This window comes from Tricharina praecox (assembly GCF_024521635.1).
Source record: "Tricharina praecox strain CBS 144465 chromosome Unknown BZA05scaffold_1, whole genome shotgun sequence".
Lineage (NCBI taxonomy): Eukaryota > Fungi > Ascomycota > Pezizomycetes > Pezizales > Pyronemataceae > Tricharina > Tricharina praecox.
The window spans coordinates 476,229-489,907 of NW_026250403.1; the positions used below are offsets into that span (position 1 = coordinate 476,229).

General features: G+C 54.7%; 8 protein-coding genes across 8 annotated transcripts; 4 read left to right on the top strand and 4 right to left on the bottom strand.

The window, feature by feature from the left end:
- The first annotated feature begins 367 nt into the window (after positions 1–367).
- BZA05DRAFT_381315 (mitochondrial carrier domain-containing protein) lies at positions 368–2,098 on the top strand. Its single transcript, XM_051481992.1, has 8 exons — positions 368–642; positions 721–806; positions 872–894; positions 952–976; positions 1,057–1,174; positions 1,231–1,259; positions 1,318–1,747; positions 1,814–2,098. Exons 1-8 carry the CDS (start codon positions 557–559, stop codon positions 1,905–1,907), a joined length of 891 nt encoding a protein of 296 aa, XP_051344064.1. The 5' UTR covers positions 368–556; the 3' UTR covers positions 1,908–2,098.
- A 129-nt stretch (positions 2,099–2,227) lies between these two features.
- BZA05DRAFT_381317 (ADC synthase) lies at positions 2,228–4,315 on the top strand. Its single transcript, XM_051481993.1, has 5 exons — positions 2,228–2,368; positions 2,464–2,618; positions 2,690–2,769; positions 2,844–4,010; positions 4,067–4,315. The coding sequence occupies exons 1-5, from the start codon at positions 2,357–2,359 to the stop codon at positions 4,264–4,266; spliced, it is 1,614 nt and encodes a 537-aa protein (XP_051344065.1). The 5' UTR covers positions 2,228–2,356; the 3' UTR covers positions 4,267–4,315.
- Positions 4,316–4,494: 179 nt separating this feature from the next.
- BZA05DRAFT_381322 (mitochondrial 54S ribosomal protein YmL33) lies at positions 4,495–5,120 on the bottom strand. Its single transcript, XM_051481994.1, has one exon. It carries the CDS (start codon positions 4,855–4,857, stop codon positions 4,597–4,599), a length of 261 nt encoding a protein of 86 aa, XP_051344066.1. The 5' UTR covers positions 4,858–5,120; the 3' UTR covers positions 4,495–4,596.
- Positions 5,121–5,858: 738 nt separating this feature from the next.
- BZA05DRAFT_381323 (mitochondrial ribosomal protein MRP51) lies at positions 5,859–7,256 on the top strand. Its single transcript, XM_051481995.1, has one exon. It carries the CDS (start codon positions 5,911–5,913, stop codon positions 7,075–7,077), a length of 1,167 nt encoding a protein of 388 aa, XP_051344067.1. The 5' UTR covers positions 5,859–5,910; the 3' UTR covers positions 7,078–7,256.
- A 97-nt stretch (positions 7,257–7,353) lies between these two features.
- BZA05DRAFT_381324 (Arp2/3 complex, 34 kd subunit p34-Arc-domain-containing protein) lies at positions 7,354–8,721 on the top strand. The gene is made up of 4 exons (XM_051481996.1): positions 7,354–7,453; positions 7,516–7,819; positions 7,879–8,405; positions 8,462–8,721. Exons 1-4 carry the CDS (start codon positions 7,451–7,453, stop codon positions 8,597–8,599), a joined length of 972 nt encoding a protein of 323 aa, XP_051344068.1. The 5' UTR covers positions 7,354–7,450; the 3' UTR covers positions 8,600–8,721.
- Positions 8,722–8,783: 62 nt separating this feature from the next.
- Positions 8,784–10,257, bottom strand: BZA05DRAFT_381326 (DNA-directed RNA polymerase). Its single transcript, XM_051481997.1, has 5 exons — positions 10,072–10,257; positions 9,945–10,011; positions 9,840–9,889; positions 9,300–9,762; positions 8,784–9,237 (listed from the first exon to the last, which is right to left on the bottom strand). Exons 1-5 carry the CDS (start codon positions 10,109–10,111, stop codon positions 8,868–8,870), a joined length of 990 nt encoding a protein of 329 aa, XP_051344069.1. The 5' UTR covers positions 10,112–10,257; the 3' UTR covers positions 8,784–8,867.
- Positions 10,258–10,518: 261 nt separating this feature from the next.
- Positions 10,519–11,998, bottom strand: BZA05DRAFT_381329 (RNA ligase/cyclic nucleotide phosphodiesterase). Its single transcript, XM_051481998.1, has 2 exons — positions 11,581–11,998; positions 10,519–11,529 (listed from the first exon to the last, which is right to left on the bottom strand). Exons 1-2 carry the CDS (start codon positions 11,950–11,952, stop codon positions 10,693–10,695), a joined length of 1,209 nt encoding a protein of 402 aa, XP_051344070.1. The 5' UTR covers positions 11,953–11,998; the 3' UTR covers positions 10,519–10,692.
- A 206-nt stretch (positions 11,999–12,204) lies between these two features.
- On the bottom strand, positions 12,205–13,652 carry BZA05DRAFT_381330 (60S ribosomal protein L42). The gene is made up of 4 exons (XM_051481999.1): positions 13,523–13,652; positions 12,833–13,013; positions 12,680–12,776; positions 12,205–12,623 (listed from the first exon to the last, which is right to left on the bottom strand). The coding sequence occupies exons 1-4, from the start codon at positions 13,523–13,525 to the stop codon at positions 12,584–12,586; spliced, it is 321 nt and encodes a 106-aa protein (XP_051344071.1). The 5' UTR covers positions 13,526–13,652; the 3' UTR covers positions 12,205–12,583.
- Positions 13,653–13,679: the final 27 nt, after the last annotated feature.

Consider the following 13,679-nt stretch of genomic DNA (forward strand, 5'->3'; position numbering starts at 1 on the left):
GATGCTCCCACCCGGTTCTTGGGTAGCCAAAAGCCTCCTGGAACTCCGGGACTTGAGGAGTCCTGGTTCCCGAAAACATCTGTCAGCTGCCTACGGGTCCGAACCGGCGCCGACTTCACAGTCTACAGCGGTTTCGGTGCGGCTCGGGTGCGGATAATGACTGTTCGCATGGTTTTTTCTTTTGTAAAAGTGGCTGGTAGGCAGCAGCGGCGCAGCAACGGGCCGTGGTGGTATGTATAGTCGAGCTTTCTCTCGACCCCGCGGAGCTGGCTGGAAATGAAAGGTTAGTTAAGGCCGCATGCGACAAATTGATGTTCTCTCTTCTCTGGCCCTCTGGGAGCTCCGAGCCTCCGGCCTGCGGCAGCCACCGAAAATACGTATTGTAGAGTAGAGTACAAGCTCATCCCTCCAGTCTTGGCACACGTCGGACCCCTTCCTTCCTCCACATCAGCCTGATGGGAATAAAAAAAGTGAATTTGTTCTGTTCCTGCAGCAGCATCGTTGATTCCGACGTAACACGCGACAGACACATTTCGAGAACTGCATTGCAACGACGATGGCGAAAACGGTCAAGAACAAACATCCGCCCTTCTGGTTCGGTGGCAGTGCCAGCTGTATGGCGGCGGTCTGTACGCACCCTCTGTAAGTGAAAGCAACATGTGGCCAACTTGTAGTAGTAGAGGCCGTGGAACGCTGACATATGTATGATACATGTGATAGGGACCTGTTGAAGGTCCGCCTGCAGACGGCTGGGATGCAGAACTTGGGATTGGCGAGGACGGCGGTGAACATCGTTAGACACGAAGGTATGATGTGAAGAGCTCCGAGGTCGCAGTTCGGATGGCTAACTCATCGTGGTGGGGACGACCAGGTGTTTTGGCGATATATAGTGGGGTAAGTCCTATGATGCGATTCTGGTGGAAGCGATTGGTACTAACGGTCGGTCCGCAGCTGTCTGCTAGTTTGTTGCGACAAGGTAGGGTGACTCGGAATGGTCGTATGTGAATCTGGAGCATGTAGGAACGAGAACTGATTGATACCACGTTGGTTGGTTAGCGACATATTCAACCACCAGGTTCGGTGCGTACGATGCGATGAAGGCCTATGTTACAGTGCCGGGAGGAGAGCCGGCAGGTTTCGGAATGTTGCTGTTCATGTCATTCGGGGCTGGTTGGTAAGTTCGTCGCGGATGTCCTGAGCCTGAAATTGGCTAACGATGTGATTGCATAGGATGGGCGGACTGGCTGGAAATCCGGCGGGTATGTCATTGAATATTCCACTCGGGTCTCAGTTTGTCTGACTGACATCGAACCCCAGATATCATAAATGTGCGTATGCAGCAGGACCTCGCGAATCCGCCGGAGAAGCGTCGCAACTATAAGCATGCAATCGACGGCCTGGTGCGGATGACTCGTGACGAGGGTCCGCGGGCGCTGTTCCGCGGTGTGTGGCCGAACACTCTCCGTGCAGGACTCATGACTTCCTCGCAACTGGCCACCTATGACATCGCCAAGATGCAGTTGTTGAAGCTGTCGTACTTCTCGGACGGCATTGCAACGCACTTCACCGCGAGCTTGGTCAGCGGCCTCATCGCAACCACCATCTGCAGCCCTGTGGATGTGATCAAAACCAGGGTCATGTCTAGCCATGATTCCCAGGGGCTCATGCATCTGCTTGCAGACATCACGAATAAGGAGGGGTTGCGCTGGGCATTCAGAGGATGGGTGCCCAGCTTCATGAGATTGGGGTGAGCAACCGGATCGATGTGATACGAAGCTTAGATAGGGGACAGGAAGCTAACAGACAGAAACAGGCCGCAGACGATCCTCACCTTCATTGCGCTGGAACAGCACAAAAAAGTTTGGCATTGGTTGAACGATGAGTCGTCTAGTCGGGTGACAATGTGATAGATAATGATTGATGATGCCCATATTCATAGAGCCGGCCTTTGGGATTGCGTTCAGGTCTTTGCATTCCTGTTTTCTTTCTTGCTTTCTCTGCATAGCGGCCGAAAGATACCCAGGTGTCGTGGCGTTTTATCTTTTGTTTCTTTGTTTCTTTATCTCTTTCCACACAAATGATAGATGGCCTTTAAACGGTTGATTCTCTGGGTTGCGATGCCGAACGGGTTCGCTAGGAGAGATAGATACCGCCTAATCATGACATGCTGCACGACGCCATGCACGCGCCGATGCAAGGGCCCTATAGCAATAACTAAAGCCGGCCCGAATTTGCCTGTGCTGTGGGTAGGAGTCATTGCCATTGATATCTGAATACTCCGCCATCCATTCCTCCTCCTCCTCTCGCTTCCGTCCAGCTCCAATCATTCAGTCATCCCAAGTTGCGTTGTTTCAAAATGGTCACCCAGGTTCGTCGAGCGATCTGCACGTTTCTCAACCCCACCACCACCCTGCTTCCCCACCATCCCAACTGTAACCCCGCTAACACTATCCGACAATGAAGATAAAAGTCTCGCCCGACCTCCCCACAGTCTCGGAGGTCATTTCGAAAGCACGAGCGGAGGATGCTGCCACGGCTCCAAACATTGTTCCGCTCGTCGCCTCGTTCCCCGCGGAATTTCTGAACCCGTCGAGCGCCTACCTGAAGCTCTCGGCCACGTGAGTCACATGCCCCACGGAGGGGAGGGAAGGGAAGGGATGTCGCGATTGACAGAGGGTGGATGTGATAGGAGCAAGACGAAGAACTCGTTCCTGTTCGAGAGCGCGTCGAGTAGGGAGACTATCGGACGATACAGTTTCCTCGGATGTGGTGCGTGCGGCTCGAATACCTACCCGGTCGGTGGTGGTGTCCCATTGAGTTCAGACCCATTGACGATTTTCCAGACCCGCGAAAAATCATCAAGACCGGTACTGGCCATGGCGAGGAAGTCGACCCCCTCACCGTGTTGCAGAAGGAACTCGCCAACTACCGACTGGCCAAATTCGCGGGTCCAAGTCTTCCGCCCATGACCGGTGGCGCTTTGGGCTACGTCGCCTACGACTGCGTCAAGTACTTCGAGCCGCGGACGAAGCGCGAGCTGAAGGACCCGCTGCAGATTCCCGAGTCGCTGTTTATGATCTGCGACACGATCGTGGCCTTCGATCACTTTTTCCAGACCATCAAGGTGATCACGCATATGCACATACGTGAAGAGGAGGATGCGACCGTGGAGACGCTGCGAGCGGATTACGAGAAGGCCGAGACGGACATCGCCGAGATCATAAAGATCCTACAGTCGCCCGAGATTCCGCTACCGCACCAGCCACCAATCGTGAAAGGGCAGGAATATGTGTCGAACATTGGCCGTGAGGGATACGAGCGCCATGTCAACCGTCTGAAGGAGCACATCACCAAAGGAGACATCATCCAGGCGGTGCCCTCGCAGCGCTTCTCGAGGCCAACGAGCCTCCATCCGTTCAACATCTACCGCCACCTGAGAACCGTCAACCCCTCGCCGTACTTGTTCTACATCGACTGCGCAGACTTCCAGCTGGTGGGTGCCTCGCCCGAGCTCCTCGTCAAGGCCGAGAACGGCCGCATCATCACTCATCCGATTGCCGGGACCGTCAAGCGTGGCAAGACCAGCGAGGAGGACGATGCACTCGCGCAGGAGCTGCGGTCCTCGCTCAAGGACCGCGCCGAACACGTCATGCTCGTCGACCTGGCGCGCAACGACATCAACCGTGTGTGCGACCCGCTCACGACCACCGTCGACAGACTCATGATCGTTGAGCGCTTTTCGCACGTTATGCATCTCGTCTCGCAGGTCTCGGGTGAGCTCCGGGAGGGAATGACTCGCTTCGATGCGTTCAGGAGCATCTTCCCGGCCGGAACCGTGAGCGGCGCCCCAAAGGTCAAGGCAATGGAGTTGATTGCAGAGCTGGAGGGCGAGCGCCGGGGCGTCTATGCTGGCGCGGTCGGTTACTGGGGCTACGAGAGCGATAGCATGGACACTTGCATCGCGCTGCGCACCATGACCGTCAAGGATGGAGTTGCGTATCTGCAAGCTGGCGAGTTCCACCCAACCCGAGTAACTACCCATATCCCCATTAACTAACATCAACAGGTGGTGGTATCGTCTTCGACTCGGATCCTTACGACGAGTGGATGGAGACCATGAACAAGCTGGCGGCAAATATCCACTGCATTGTCAGTGCCGAGGAGCGGTTTGGCGGCAGCGAAGCCAATGCCCAGGACCTCGCCATGGTGGGAGAGGAGCCGCAGCGCAACCTCAGCGCTGCCGTGCATCTGGGTGATGGGTCGTAGAAATCATGGAGAGCATCTTGTGTGTGTGTGTGTGTGTGTGTGTGTGTGTTGTGTGATGCACTCTATCTACTCGTAGCCATAGGAAATCGTAAATGAACATGGCTGAGCGGCAGTTACTTGTGTTTTTGTCTTTGTTCTCGCCTGATGCTCGTGAAGAGATTTAGTACATTGAACGCCTCCCCCCTCCCTTCCTCCCTTTTTCCCATCCCCATCCCCCCATCCTCCCTTCCTCCTTCCTCCTCCTTCCTCCCCTCCCTCCTTCTCCTCCTCTAAACCACGTAATATCATACACCCCCCTTCCCCCCCAAATCCCCCCAGCCCATCGCGGGTTTACGCCTCAACAATGAACCCACTCGGCGGCTGGCGCCTTACATGAATCTCCGCCTTGGTCTCAGCGAAGGGACACTCGGAGACGGCCAGGAGCTCCTTGACTTTCATGATCTTTCCGGCGACCTCCTGCGACACGGGGTGGTAGACGATCGACATGCGCTTGCGCAAGCCGAGTGAGGCCAACACGCCGTTCTGCCGCTTCGTCATGCCGATGCCTGAGCGGAGCAAGATTATTTTGAAGTACATGGTTGGTTGCGACATGGTTTGGTTGGTTTGGTTTGGCGCCGAGGGCGGGGGCCGAGGGCAGAGGCGATGAGAGGCGGGAGGTGGAGGAGGGGCGGGGAAGGGGCGTGGTGGTCGTGTTGCTTTCGCTGCCGAGAGTGAAGTCGACGGGAGTGTGTGCACTGTGGATCGGTTCAATGGTGGTTCAATGGTGGTTTCGTTGGTTGGCTGGGTTAACTAGGGCTGAGATTGAGGCTCTGCGGCGGGGTGGTCGGTGGTCACTGGTCGGTGGTTTCGTCTTCCTCTGACCTCTGGAGTAAAACTAGTGGGATACTTCCCAGCTAACGGCTCGAGCTAGCTTTTAGATCTTATCTAATCGCTCGGGGAAGCAGCCTCCGCAAACACAATACCCTGCCCAGTGCCGGGCACTCCTGTTCGGCCCTGCCGGAGCTCCCATATAGATGCACTGTAGGAACTCTACATGTATCGAGTCTCCAACCCGTGAGGCAAATACTTAAAGAGGAATTGGTGGCATGAGTTGTGGAAACGAAGAATCGTTGGATAACTGTAATTCTATACGCCAATCAGATTGTTCACGTCTCTAGTCACTACCTATGATACCCCCGTTGACTTTTGACATCAGACTAATAAATAGGATCCGGCTGCACAAAACTTGGATTAAAGAAGCTGCAAAAAGTAGAAGTCCCGGCGTAGAAGAGCTTTTCTGTATTGTTACAGGCACTTCTGCAGACTGCGAGATAGAAGAGATGCAGGGCCCCTCCCACAGCTCACATGAAGGATGGTAATAGCGTTAACTTTGAGTACCCTTTGTCGGCAATGTGTTCTGAAGGTCAATTGCGCCGAATTTGTAAATCTCCTGCTTTCTACCCTAGAGTAAATGATTTCTTTGATATTCCAAGTACAGGACGCCCATTTCGAACACTGTTGTATTTTCCCTATCATAATATATCACTCACCTAGCTTACCCGGCATGTCCTGCTATCGAAAAGTCGGGCAGTCCCAAGAATCCACATCCGACCACACCCCCGAATTCGACATCAATTCCACCCGGGCGTGCGCCCCAGCTCAACCATGTCGACCAAAACGCTATCACCAGCTGCACACCTCCTCCGGAACTCCCGGTTGATGGCTATGCCGGCACCGGTGCCTCCCCCACCGTCCCTCAGCATCACTACCCCGCCACCGGCGCCGTATCCCACGCTCCAAGCCATCACGACCCCGCGGTCCTCAGCCTTCCGCGGCGACTGGGGTCTCAAGCGTGGCCTCCCGCTCTCGACATCGGCAAAGTCGATCTACATGCGCTACGGAGCTCTCGACACGATTGAGCACATGACGACGTTCGAGTCGGCGCACGACGATGTGTACACGCTCCGGAAATGGCAGGAGCTCGACGTTGCGCTGTACCCTCCCGTCTCCGAGCACGACTACGATATGGACTCCCGCACCTTTGATCCCAGGAATACCGTCTTCGATGAGGTCAAGCCTGAGGCGTATAAGTGGCGGTACGAGGGCCCGTTCGTTAAGGGCATGGCTCCTAAGGATCTGCGCGAGTATATCAAGAAGGAGATTGTACCGCGAAAGGATGAGTTCTATGACTTTGTCGCCAAGCGACAGAGGGTCGATAAGATCAAGCGCAAGCACATGATGGCGGGTGAGGTGGTATCGCCGGCGCAGATCGAGAAGGAGGCAGAGGGATTGGAGATTGAGAAGGTGGACATCATGAAGATCCGTGCCGACCATCCGTACCTCGAGAGACTCGTCATCGACTTCTTAGACATTCCAATCAACAAGCCGCCGTCAACGCATCCTTCAGCCGGATTGCACTACACTCGATCCAATGCCTACGCCTACAATGACCCCGAGCTCGGACCGCAACAGGCGAAGAAGGAGGTGCCCGGAAGACGGCTGGGATGGCAGCCTGCGACTGGACAAGTGGCTGGTATCGCTGGTGTTGTCGCGAAGGTCCAGAGAAATTCGATGCGAACCACACCGAGGAACGAAGACCGATTCCCGGTCCACAAGTACCGACCGGTCAAGGCGGGTATCGATTCGAAGGGAAAGATCCAACTGGCAGTGGACCAGGTTGTGCCGCCTTCGGAACTCTACGGCTCGACCGGGTTCAGGTTCCTCGCGAATAGGAGGATAGCGGCGCAGACGGATGCGGCGACTCGGCAGCGGAAGAATGACACGGATGCGATCATGGAGAGGCTGCTGAATCCCTCCATGGCGAGCCGTTAGAATATATGGTGCGATAGGCAGAGAAGACAAACCAAAACTTGTATAGTAGATGAGGAAGGTGGTTGTTTTTGTTCTGTGCAAGTTTTCTCTCTTTGGGGTATGTTATCGATGGTTATAGAAGAACGAACTGCGCCTGTCTACATCCACATCTCTGCGTGTCACTCGGTATTTGGCCCTGGTCTCTCCCGTTCGTGCCACCGCGGCATCTTTGAGTCCGGCTTGGCAGTCCGTCAGCGGGGAACGGGGGTGCTTGCAAGAGCAACACAGCTCCAACGATTTCAACAGCTAACTTCGTATCCAATTCCCGTTCACAACAGACCCGCTCCATCCATCTCCTTCCCACTGGGTTTGTCATCACCTCAACACCACCACCATGGCAAGCTCCCCAAGCTCCCACAGTTTCATTCAATCACCAATCATCATAGCTAACCCCCGTAGCTTCTCCTCGAATACCACAACCTCCTCCTCAAGTCGATTCTCACAGAGCGGTTCGTGGAGGGCGCCAACCCGGTCTCAATCGACCAGGTGATCTCCGACTTCGACGGCGTAACCTTTCACGTATCGACGCCGGAGACAAAAACCAAGATCCTCATCAGCATCAGCATAAAGTGCTACGCGGAATTGGTGCAGCATGGGGCTCAGGATGTGCTCCAGCGCGAGTATGGCCAGTACATTACTACCACCGAGTCGGGTTATGACTTCAGTCTACTCATTGACTTGGAGGACCTGCCGGCCGAGGCTGGTATGTTCACCTGCCTGCAACGGGGATGTATTTATGTGTGATGCTGATGTAGTGGATAGAGGCACGAGACGACCTAATCCGCCGCGTATCCCTCCTCCGCCGCAACACCATGGCAGCACCCTTCGAAAAAGCCATTGACACGCACCACGGACTCGCCGAGCAAGCCAAAGCATCGCTCGACGAGAGCGCGCCTGCCGCCACGCAAAGCGAAGTAATGGTGATCCGCTACCGCGACGAGGAAGCAATGTACATCCAGGCCTCGCACGACCGAGTGACCGTCATCTTCTCCACCGTCTTCCGCGAGGAGACCGACCGCATCTTCGGGAAGGTGTTCCTGTCCGAGTTTGTGGATGCACGGCGTCGCGCGTTACAGACGGCTCCGCAGGTCCTGTATATGAATGAGCCGCCGCTCGAGATCCGTGGAGTTCCCGGGGTTCTCGATGCGCAGGGTCAGGGCGCAGGAGATGTGGGCTACGTGACATTTGTACTCTCGCCGAGACATCTTACCCAGCAGCGGCGAGAGGAGAGTATCAGCCACATCCAGACGTTTAGGGATTACTTCCACTACCACATCAAGGCTGCTAAGGTGAGTGGATTTTGGGACACCGTCTTGGCAAGGACGGAGAAACTGATGAGAAGCAGGCTTATATGCACTCGAGAATGCGCAGGAGGGTCGCAGACTTCTTGAAGGTGCTGAACCGGGCGAAGCCTGAGGCAGATGAGAGTGAGAAGAAGGAGAGGAAGACTGCGACTGGAAGAAGCTTCCAGGTCCAGGGATAGGAATCTTGAATACTACGGAAGGGAGCAGCGGTTTAGATGGTGCATTGGATTCAGCGTGGCGAGCATCTGTGATAGCAATACCTTAGTAGCGCAGTAGCTTATGATTCAAAAAGTGGACGTGGATAATATCGATGATTGTCACTCATCTATCCGTCAAAGTAGCAGTCTAAAATGCTATCGCTTGCTTGCTAATGTTGAAAATGTTCAATTCTAAAGTTCCCTATCATCGTCAAGTAAATAGAGGCAACAGAACAATCAACAGCCACCACTACGACCAGCCATTGCCAGCACCATATGGCGTGCCCTGACCAAAGCCACCAGCACCCGCACCATACGGCGTCCTACTATCGCCCAAAGCCGCACCGGCACCGTAGGGCGTCTCGTATCCACCACCCATGCCGCCCATAGCGTAATCCTGTCCGGGACTCCTCACACCGTCGTCACCCTCCTCACGGAAGGTCTTGATGACAGCCGCCAGCTTCTCCTGTAGGTACTTGATTCCCTGTTGCATGATCTCATCCGGTGGCATGGAACCGACACTCTCGATGTCCATGAAAAAGCGGGTGGGCACAGCGTCGTAGTTGAATGGTTCACCCTCGAGCGGGGGATCCTCCCACGAGGCAAACTTGGATTTCGGCCTTTCATATTCCATCAGCAAACCCGCCAGGCAAAGCCATCTTTCCAGGATGGGGATGTATACCATTCGTCCTTCGCGTCTATCTCGTACCAGTAGTCAAGATGCTTCAGCCTGTTGTGTGGATCGTACTCGAAGCCAAGGGCAGCCACCGGCGACCACTTGGCATGTTCCTTGCTGATGCCCTTCTTCGCAATGCACTTCAACTTCAGCTCCTGGTTCTTTCTGAGCTTGGCGATGATTGCTCCCTGGCCCTCGGGATCATTGATAACCGGCGAGCCCAGCTGCGCTCCTTCCGCGACCGCCAGGTCCCGCGCGTACACGGTCATGGGCGAGTCGGAGGTGCACCGCGCGTTCAGGGTGAGGGTCACGGAACATCGCTCGCAGTATTGGTCGCATGAACAGTCGCGACTGTAGATGAGCTTGTCGTCGATGTTCGTGCTGTCCAGCGGGATCAGTCCGAGCCTGTGCGAGAGGAATTCGTCCGGGATCACGGAGGTGTTGGTGTCGATTTCCACTAGGTCGATTGCTGCGCGGTGTTAGTGTGTGCCGATGTTGTTGTCGCTGTTGATAGCAGTGGCGGTGGAGAGAGGAGGGGAGGAATACCGATCGTTGGCACCTCGGCCATCATGACTCGGCGCCATGAGTTTGCGAAGCTGCGACGGACGGCATGTTAGCCACGAAGGTAGAAGGTCGGTGGATGTGACGCACGCAAGATCACAGTTCGAGAGCGCGATCTGCGCATGTCGGGAGTCCGCTTCTTTGATTGTGATTTGAGCTGTGCGTGGCAAAGCTAATTAGCTGCGGAAGATGTTGCAGCCAGCGCAGGCAAACTCACGACCACGGTCATTGCCGTAAATCTGGTCGTAGTCGTCCATAGTGATCGTGCGATGGGCGATATCGCGGGATGCGGTGGTAGTGGTGATAGGGCGGTAGTGGTGGCAGTGGTGGAGGATGGGTATTGACAAGTAGGTGGTGGTTGTGAGCTTCTATGAGGTTCTATGGAGAGTTGGGTGTTGGAGTGAGCGTCGCGATTCACGATTAAACGTGTCGCCGCTAGTGTTACTGCAGCTAACACAGTCACACCGCGTCACTCGTCGTATGACAACCTTATTCACCCAACAGTTTTAAATTTGTCTCGGGTGATCATTAGATCAGTCAATCAGCTTGCTAGAACACGGGAGATGCAGGATACGTGTCTACAGCATGGCAGCCGTGGCTAGGAATTGACTCTGCAGCAGCGGCACGGAGCACTAAAAATGCCACAACGGAGAGACTTCCGAGATGGGTGACCTGCAACCTTGCAGAAATCATGATTGGCATTACTCTATGGAAGAACTGCCCGTATACAGTCCTCCTACACAATTATCTAACTGTAATATGATGGTATCTGGTATCCCTAGGAAGCAAACAAAAAAAAAAGTAGAAAACACCCAAAGACAAACATTAGGTAGAGCCATTAGAATCCCTCCGCCTTCATGACCGTCTCGCCGCCTCCATACCATAACCGCCCGCCCCTACAATCGATCCCTCTATCTTCACCGACAAACCACTCTCCCTCCCAGTTCTCGATCTCCTGGTTGATCTCCCACACCTTCTCCATCCAGGCCTGCATCTTCGCCCTGTCCACAGCTCCACTCTCATCCTCATGATCCTTCGAAGTGACAAACCTCGCAATGGTGATATGCGCGCTAGGCACGATATACCGACTGGTGACACCAACATTGGCGCCCTTACTCATAGCATAGAAGTCGCGTCGGAGGTGATGATATGTGTACTCATCGCTCTCCTTACCGGCCGCAGGGACAAAGCTGACCGCCAACGCGGCGGCATCAAAGCTCAGCATGGGCTTCACCAGCCGCGCGCGGTGAGTTTTCGGATGGTTGACGATCTTCTCCAAGCCTGGCTTCATGCGCTCAATCAGCGTCTCGATGAACTCCGCCGTCGTGGAGTGCGTAATCTCCAGCACGGTGAGATGCAGGTTCTCGCGTGGCATGATCCAGAGGTCCGGCGCGAGCTCCTTCAGCTTCAGCTGGATGAGTCCGATCAGGTCCATTACGGGGACTGTTGGCCGCGCCCAGTAGACGAGGCAGTTGCGCGGGTCGATTTCATCTTCTCTGCGTTTCCGAGGCGATCCGGGGAAGGCGTATTGCACCGCCGGGGAGTCCCGTGTGTACTCTAGCTCCTGTAGGATCGGGTCGATGGTGACGCCTGGGAAATCGGCCGACAGCAGCCGTGTTCGCTGGTTTGCGTTGCGTGTTGTACGGTGGGTCTGGTAAGCGGCTTGGATTTGTGCCTAGGGGAGGGTTAGGATTGCAGGAGAGCTGGGGAAGCTGTCGGGACTTACTGGATCGCGCTCGCAAGCTTCGATTAGAGCATCGTACGGGTTCTCGTACTCGGGATTTGGGGTCCCGGTGGGAGATGTTCGCTTAGAAGAGATCCCCGAGAGATCCTCGAAACTGTTGACTGCGTCCGTGCCGATTCCGGTCATGATGATGGGCTCCACGGGGGGCGGTGGTGGTGGGGCCATGGTTGTTTGGTCTCGCTTTGATCGCTGTGCGTCGGCGGCTGTTGTGCGGGATTTATATAGGAAGCTTGACCGTAGACGCAGGTATCGATGGATGCCAGGCAGAGACAAAACAATGGATAGAGAGAGGAATATATATAAAGTCGCGAACGAGCAGAGAGAGCTCGGAATAAGGACGGATAGGACGGACATGGCAGAATCGGACACAGAAGATCTCAATATGGCAGGCAGACAGATTCACAGCCCCTTTCTTTGACGAAGGGCAATTCCTATCCCCTCTTTAAGTATTCTTCAGGACCTCATCCCGCAGGCGCTACATACGGGTTGTCTGAAGTTCACGGCACAGAACTGTCTCAACTTCAGCCAGCTCACCCGGGACAGACATGTAGCAAAAAAAAGCGATCGCTTCAATGACGACAAGTAGGGACCGGTGTCCGGACGAATCCCACTAGTTGCCTTATCGGCTTCGCAGGCAGCCAACAAGAGAAGTGAAATCCGTGCGAACTTGATTATTTCTATTCCCTTTCGAGTAACACCCAAAGCTACTGAGACAGGCACCCTCGGAAAAGGTACGAGGACATGCATGCATGTCAGAAAGCCGGAAGCATTATCATTTTGGTACAGAATCCGCACGGAAAAACAGCTCAATAAAACTCCAGTTCCGCAATCATCATCGGGCGCCGGTTCCCCCCAACAATGATGCAGCAATTCCAACCCACGAGCGACACACGGGTTTAGATTCGTTTTATATCCATGACACCGCCTGTCCAGGAGAAAAGTAGAACACGAAAAAAAACGAAGCGGCTTTGAATTTCCCACCCATCTAGAAAACAAGAGCAGCACCCTTGGTCTTCTTGTCACCACTATTGAGCAGTTAGCACCTATCTTCAGACGATAGCGGATGTCTGGATCGACGTACCCAAGCTCGAAGTGCTTGCAACGCTTCAAAGCCAGCTGAGCCTTGGTCTTGCAGACAGTGCACTCCAACCGCAGAACGACCTTCTTTGTAGTCTTGGCTGTTGTTGTTGTCAGACATGTTCCGACTCATGCGGAGATTCAGCGGATAACGAACCCTTCTTGTGGAAGACAGGCTTGGTCTGACCACCGTAACCAGACTGCTTGCGATCGTAACGACGCTTTCCCTGAGCGAAAAGCGAAGCCTTTCCAGCCTTGTACTGGGTGACCTTGTGCTGGGTGTGCTTCTTGCAAGACTTGCCCTTGCAGTAGGTCTTGCGGGTCTTGGGGACGTTGACCTGTGTACAAGTATTTGGGTTAGCAACCGCAAATATTGACGCAGCATAACTCATGCACAAAAGATGAAGGCTCCGGGGAGCTTCGTTCTCTTCCTCGTGGCGGGACTGTGGCGTGGGCGGTGGCGGTAGTGACGGCGGATGCGGAGGCAGACGGCAGGGGGCTATGATCGGTCTCTGAATGTTGATATTCGAGTATTGTTTGTCATCGAAGGTAAAGATAGTCGTGTTCGTGGTCGGCCCAATATGAGCTTCCAGCATCGAACATCACGTTCAAGCTCCGCCCAGTACCATCCCGTCATCCCCCTGCTAGCCGTTGCTTCCCAAGCCGTCCAGATCGCTCCGCAGCTCATCCGTCCGTCCGTCCACAATACTCGCAAGTTCTCATTATTGTTGTTGCTGTTGTCCATTTGCCCCGCGCCACAGACGCCAGTGATGTTGTTGCCACATTCGCCATCCCGGAGCCGAAACATGCGAAAATCCGCAAAAATAATCCGAGAGAGAGGTCTCACCATCTTGATGTATCTGGGTGGTGAAGCAGCTGCGAGGTGGTCGTGTCGGTCGTTTGGCGTCGGCGTCGGCGGGGTGTCGTAGTTGTTCGATTTGTCGTGTAGCTCCCCTCTGCGAAATCCAAATTCTGTGTGGATCTTGTGAGATTTGTGGGGTCTC

What these genes read in the sequence shown, in the direction of transcription:
- BZA05DRAFT_381329 (XM_051481998.1), bottom strand. Translation starts at nt 11,952, where the DNA reads ATGTCCGTCCTATCCGTCCTTATTCCGAGCTCTCTCTGCTCGTTCGCG. An exon ending in AAGCTTGCGAGCGCGATCCA is followed by an intron (nt 11,530 to 11,580) that starts GTAAGTCCCGAC and finishes ACCCTCCCCTAG; the next exon opens with GCACAAATCCAAGCCGCTTA.
- BZA05DRAFT_381323 (XM_051481995.1), top strand. Translation starts at nt 5,911, where the DNA reads ATGTCGACCAAAACGCTATCACCAGCTGCACACCTCCTCCGGAACTCC.
- BZA05DRAFT_381315 (XM_051481992.1), top strand. Translation starts at nt 557, where the DNA reads ATGGCGAAAACGGTCAAGAACAAACATCCGCCCTTCTGGTTCGGTGGC. An exon ending in TTTTGGCGATATATAGTGGG is followed by an intron (nt 895 to 951) that starts GTAAGTCCTATG and finishes GTCGGTCCGCAG; the next exon opens with CTGTCTGCTAGTTTGTTGCG. An exon ending in CCCAGCTTCATGAGATTGGG is followed by an intron (nt 1,748 to 1,813) that starts GTGAGCAACCGG and finishes AGACAGAAACAG; the next exon opens with GCCGCAGACGATCCTCACCT.
- BZA05DRAFT_381324 (XM_051481996.1), top strand. An exon ending in GGACCTGCCGGCCGAGGCTG is followed by an intron (nt 7,820 to 7,878) that starts GTATGTTCACCT and finishes TGTAGTGGATAG; the next exon opens with AGGCACGAGACGACCTAATC. An exon ending in ACCACATCAAGGCTGCTAAG is followed by an intron (nt 8,406 to 8,461) that starts GTGAGTGGATTT and finishes GATGAGAAGCAG; the next exon opens with GCTTATATGCACTCGAGAAT.
- BZA05DRAFT_381322 (XM_051481994.1), bottom strand. Translation starts at nt 4,857, where the DNA reads ATGTCGCAACCAACCATGTACTTCAAAATAATCTTGCTCCGCTCAGGC.
- BZA05DRAFT_381317 (XM_051481993.1), top strand. An exon ending in ATACAGTTTCCTCGGATGTG is followed by an intron (nt 2,770 to 2,843) that starts GTGCGTGCGGCT and finishes ACGATTTTCCAG; the next exon opens with ACCCGCGAAAAATCATCAAG. An exon ending in AGTTGCGTATCTGCAAGCTG is followed by an intron (nt 4,011 to 4,066) that starts GCGAGTTCCACC and finishes TAACATCAACAG; the next exon opens with GTGGTGGTATCGTCTTCGAC.
- BZA05DRAFT_381330 (XM_051481999.1), bottom strand. An exon ending in GCCTGTCTTCCACAAGAAGG is followed by an intron (nt 12,777 to 12,832) that starts GTTCGTTATCCG and finishes CAACAACAACAG; the next exon opens with CCAAGACTACAAAGAAGGTC. An exon ending in TGCAAGCACTTCGAGCTTGG is followed by an intron (nt 12,624 to 12,679) that starts GTACGTCGATCC and finishes ACTGCTCAATAG; the next exon opens with TGGTGACAAGAAGACCAAGG.
- BZA05DRAFT_381326 (XM_051481997.1), bottom strand. Translation starts at nt 10,111, where the DNA reads ATGGACGACTACGACCAGATTTACGGCAATGACCGTGGTC. An exon ending in TTACGGCAATGACCGTGGTC is followed by an intron (nt 10,012 to 10,071) that starts GTGAGTTTGCCT and finishes TGCCACGCACAG; the next exon opens with CTCAAATCACAATCAAAGAA. An exon ending in CTCTCGAACTGTGATCTTGC is followed by an intron (nt 9,890 to 9,944) that starts GTGCGTCACATC and finishes CGTCCGTCGCAG; the next exon opens with CTTCGCAAACTCATGGCGCC.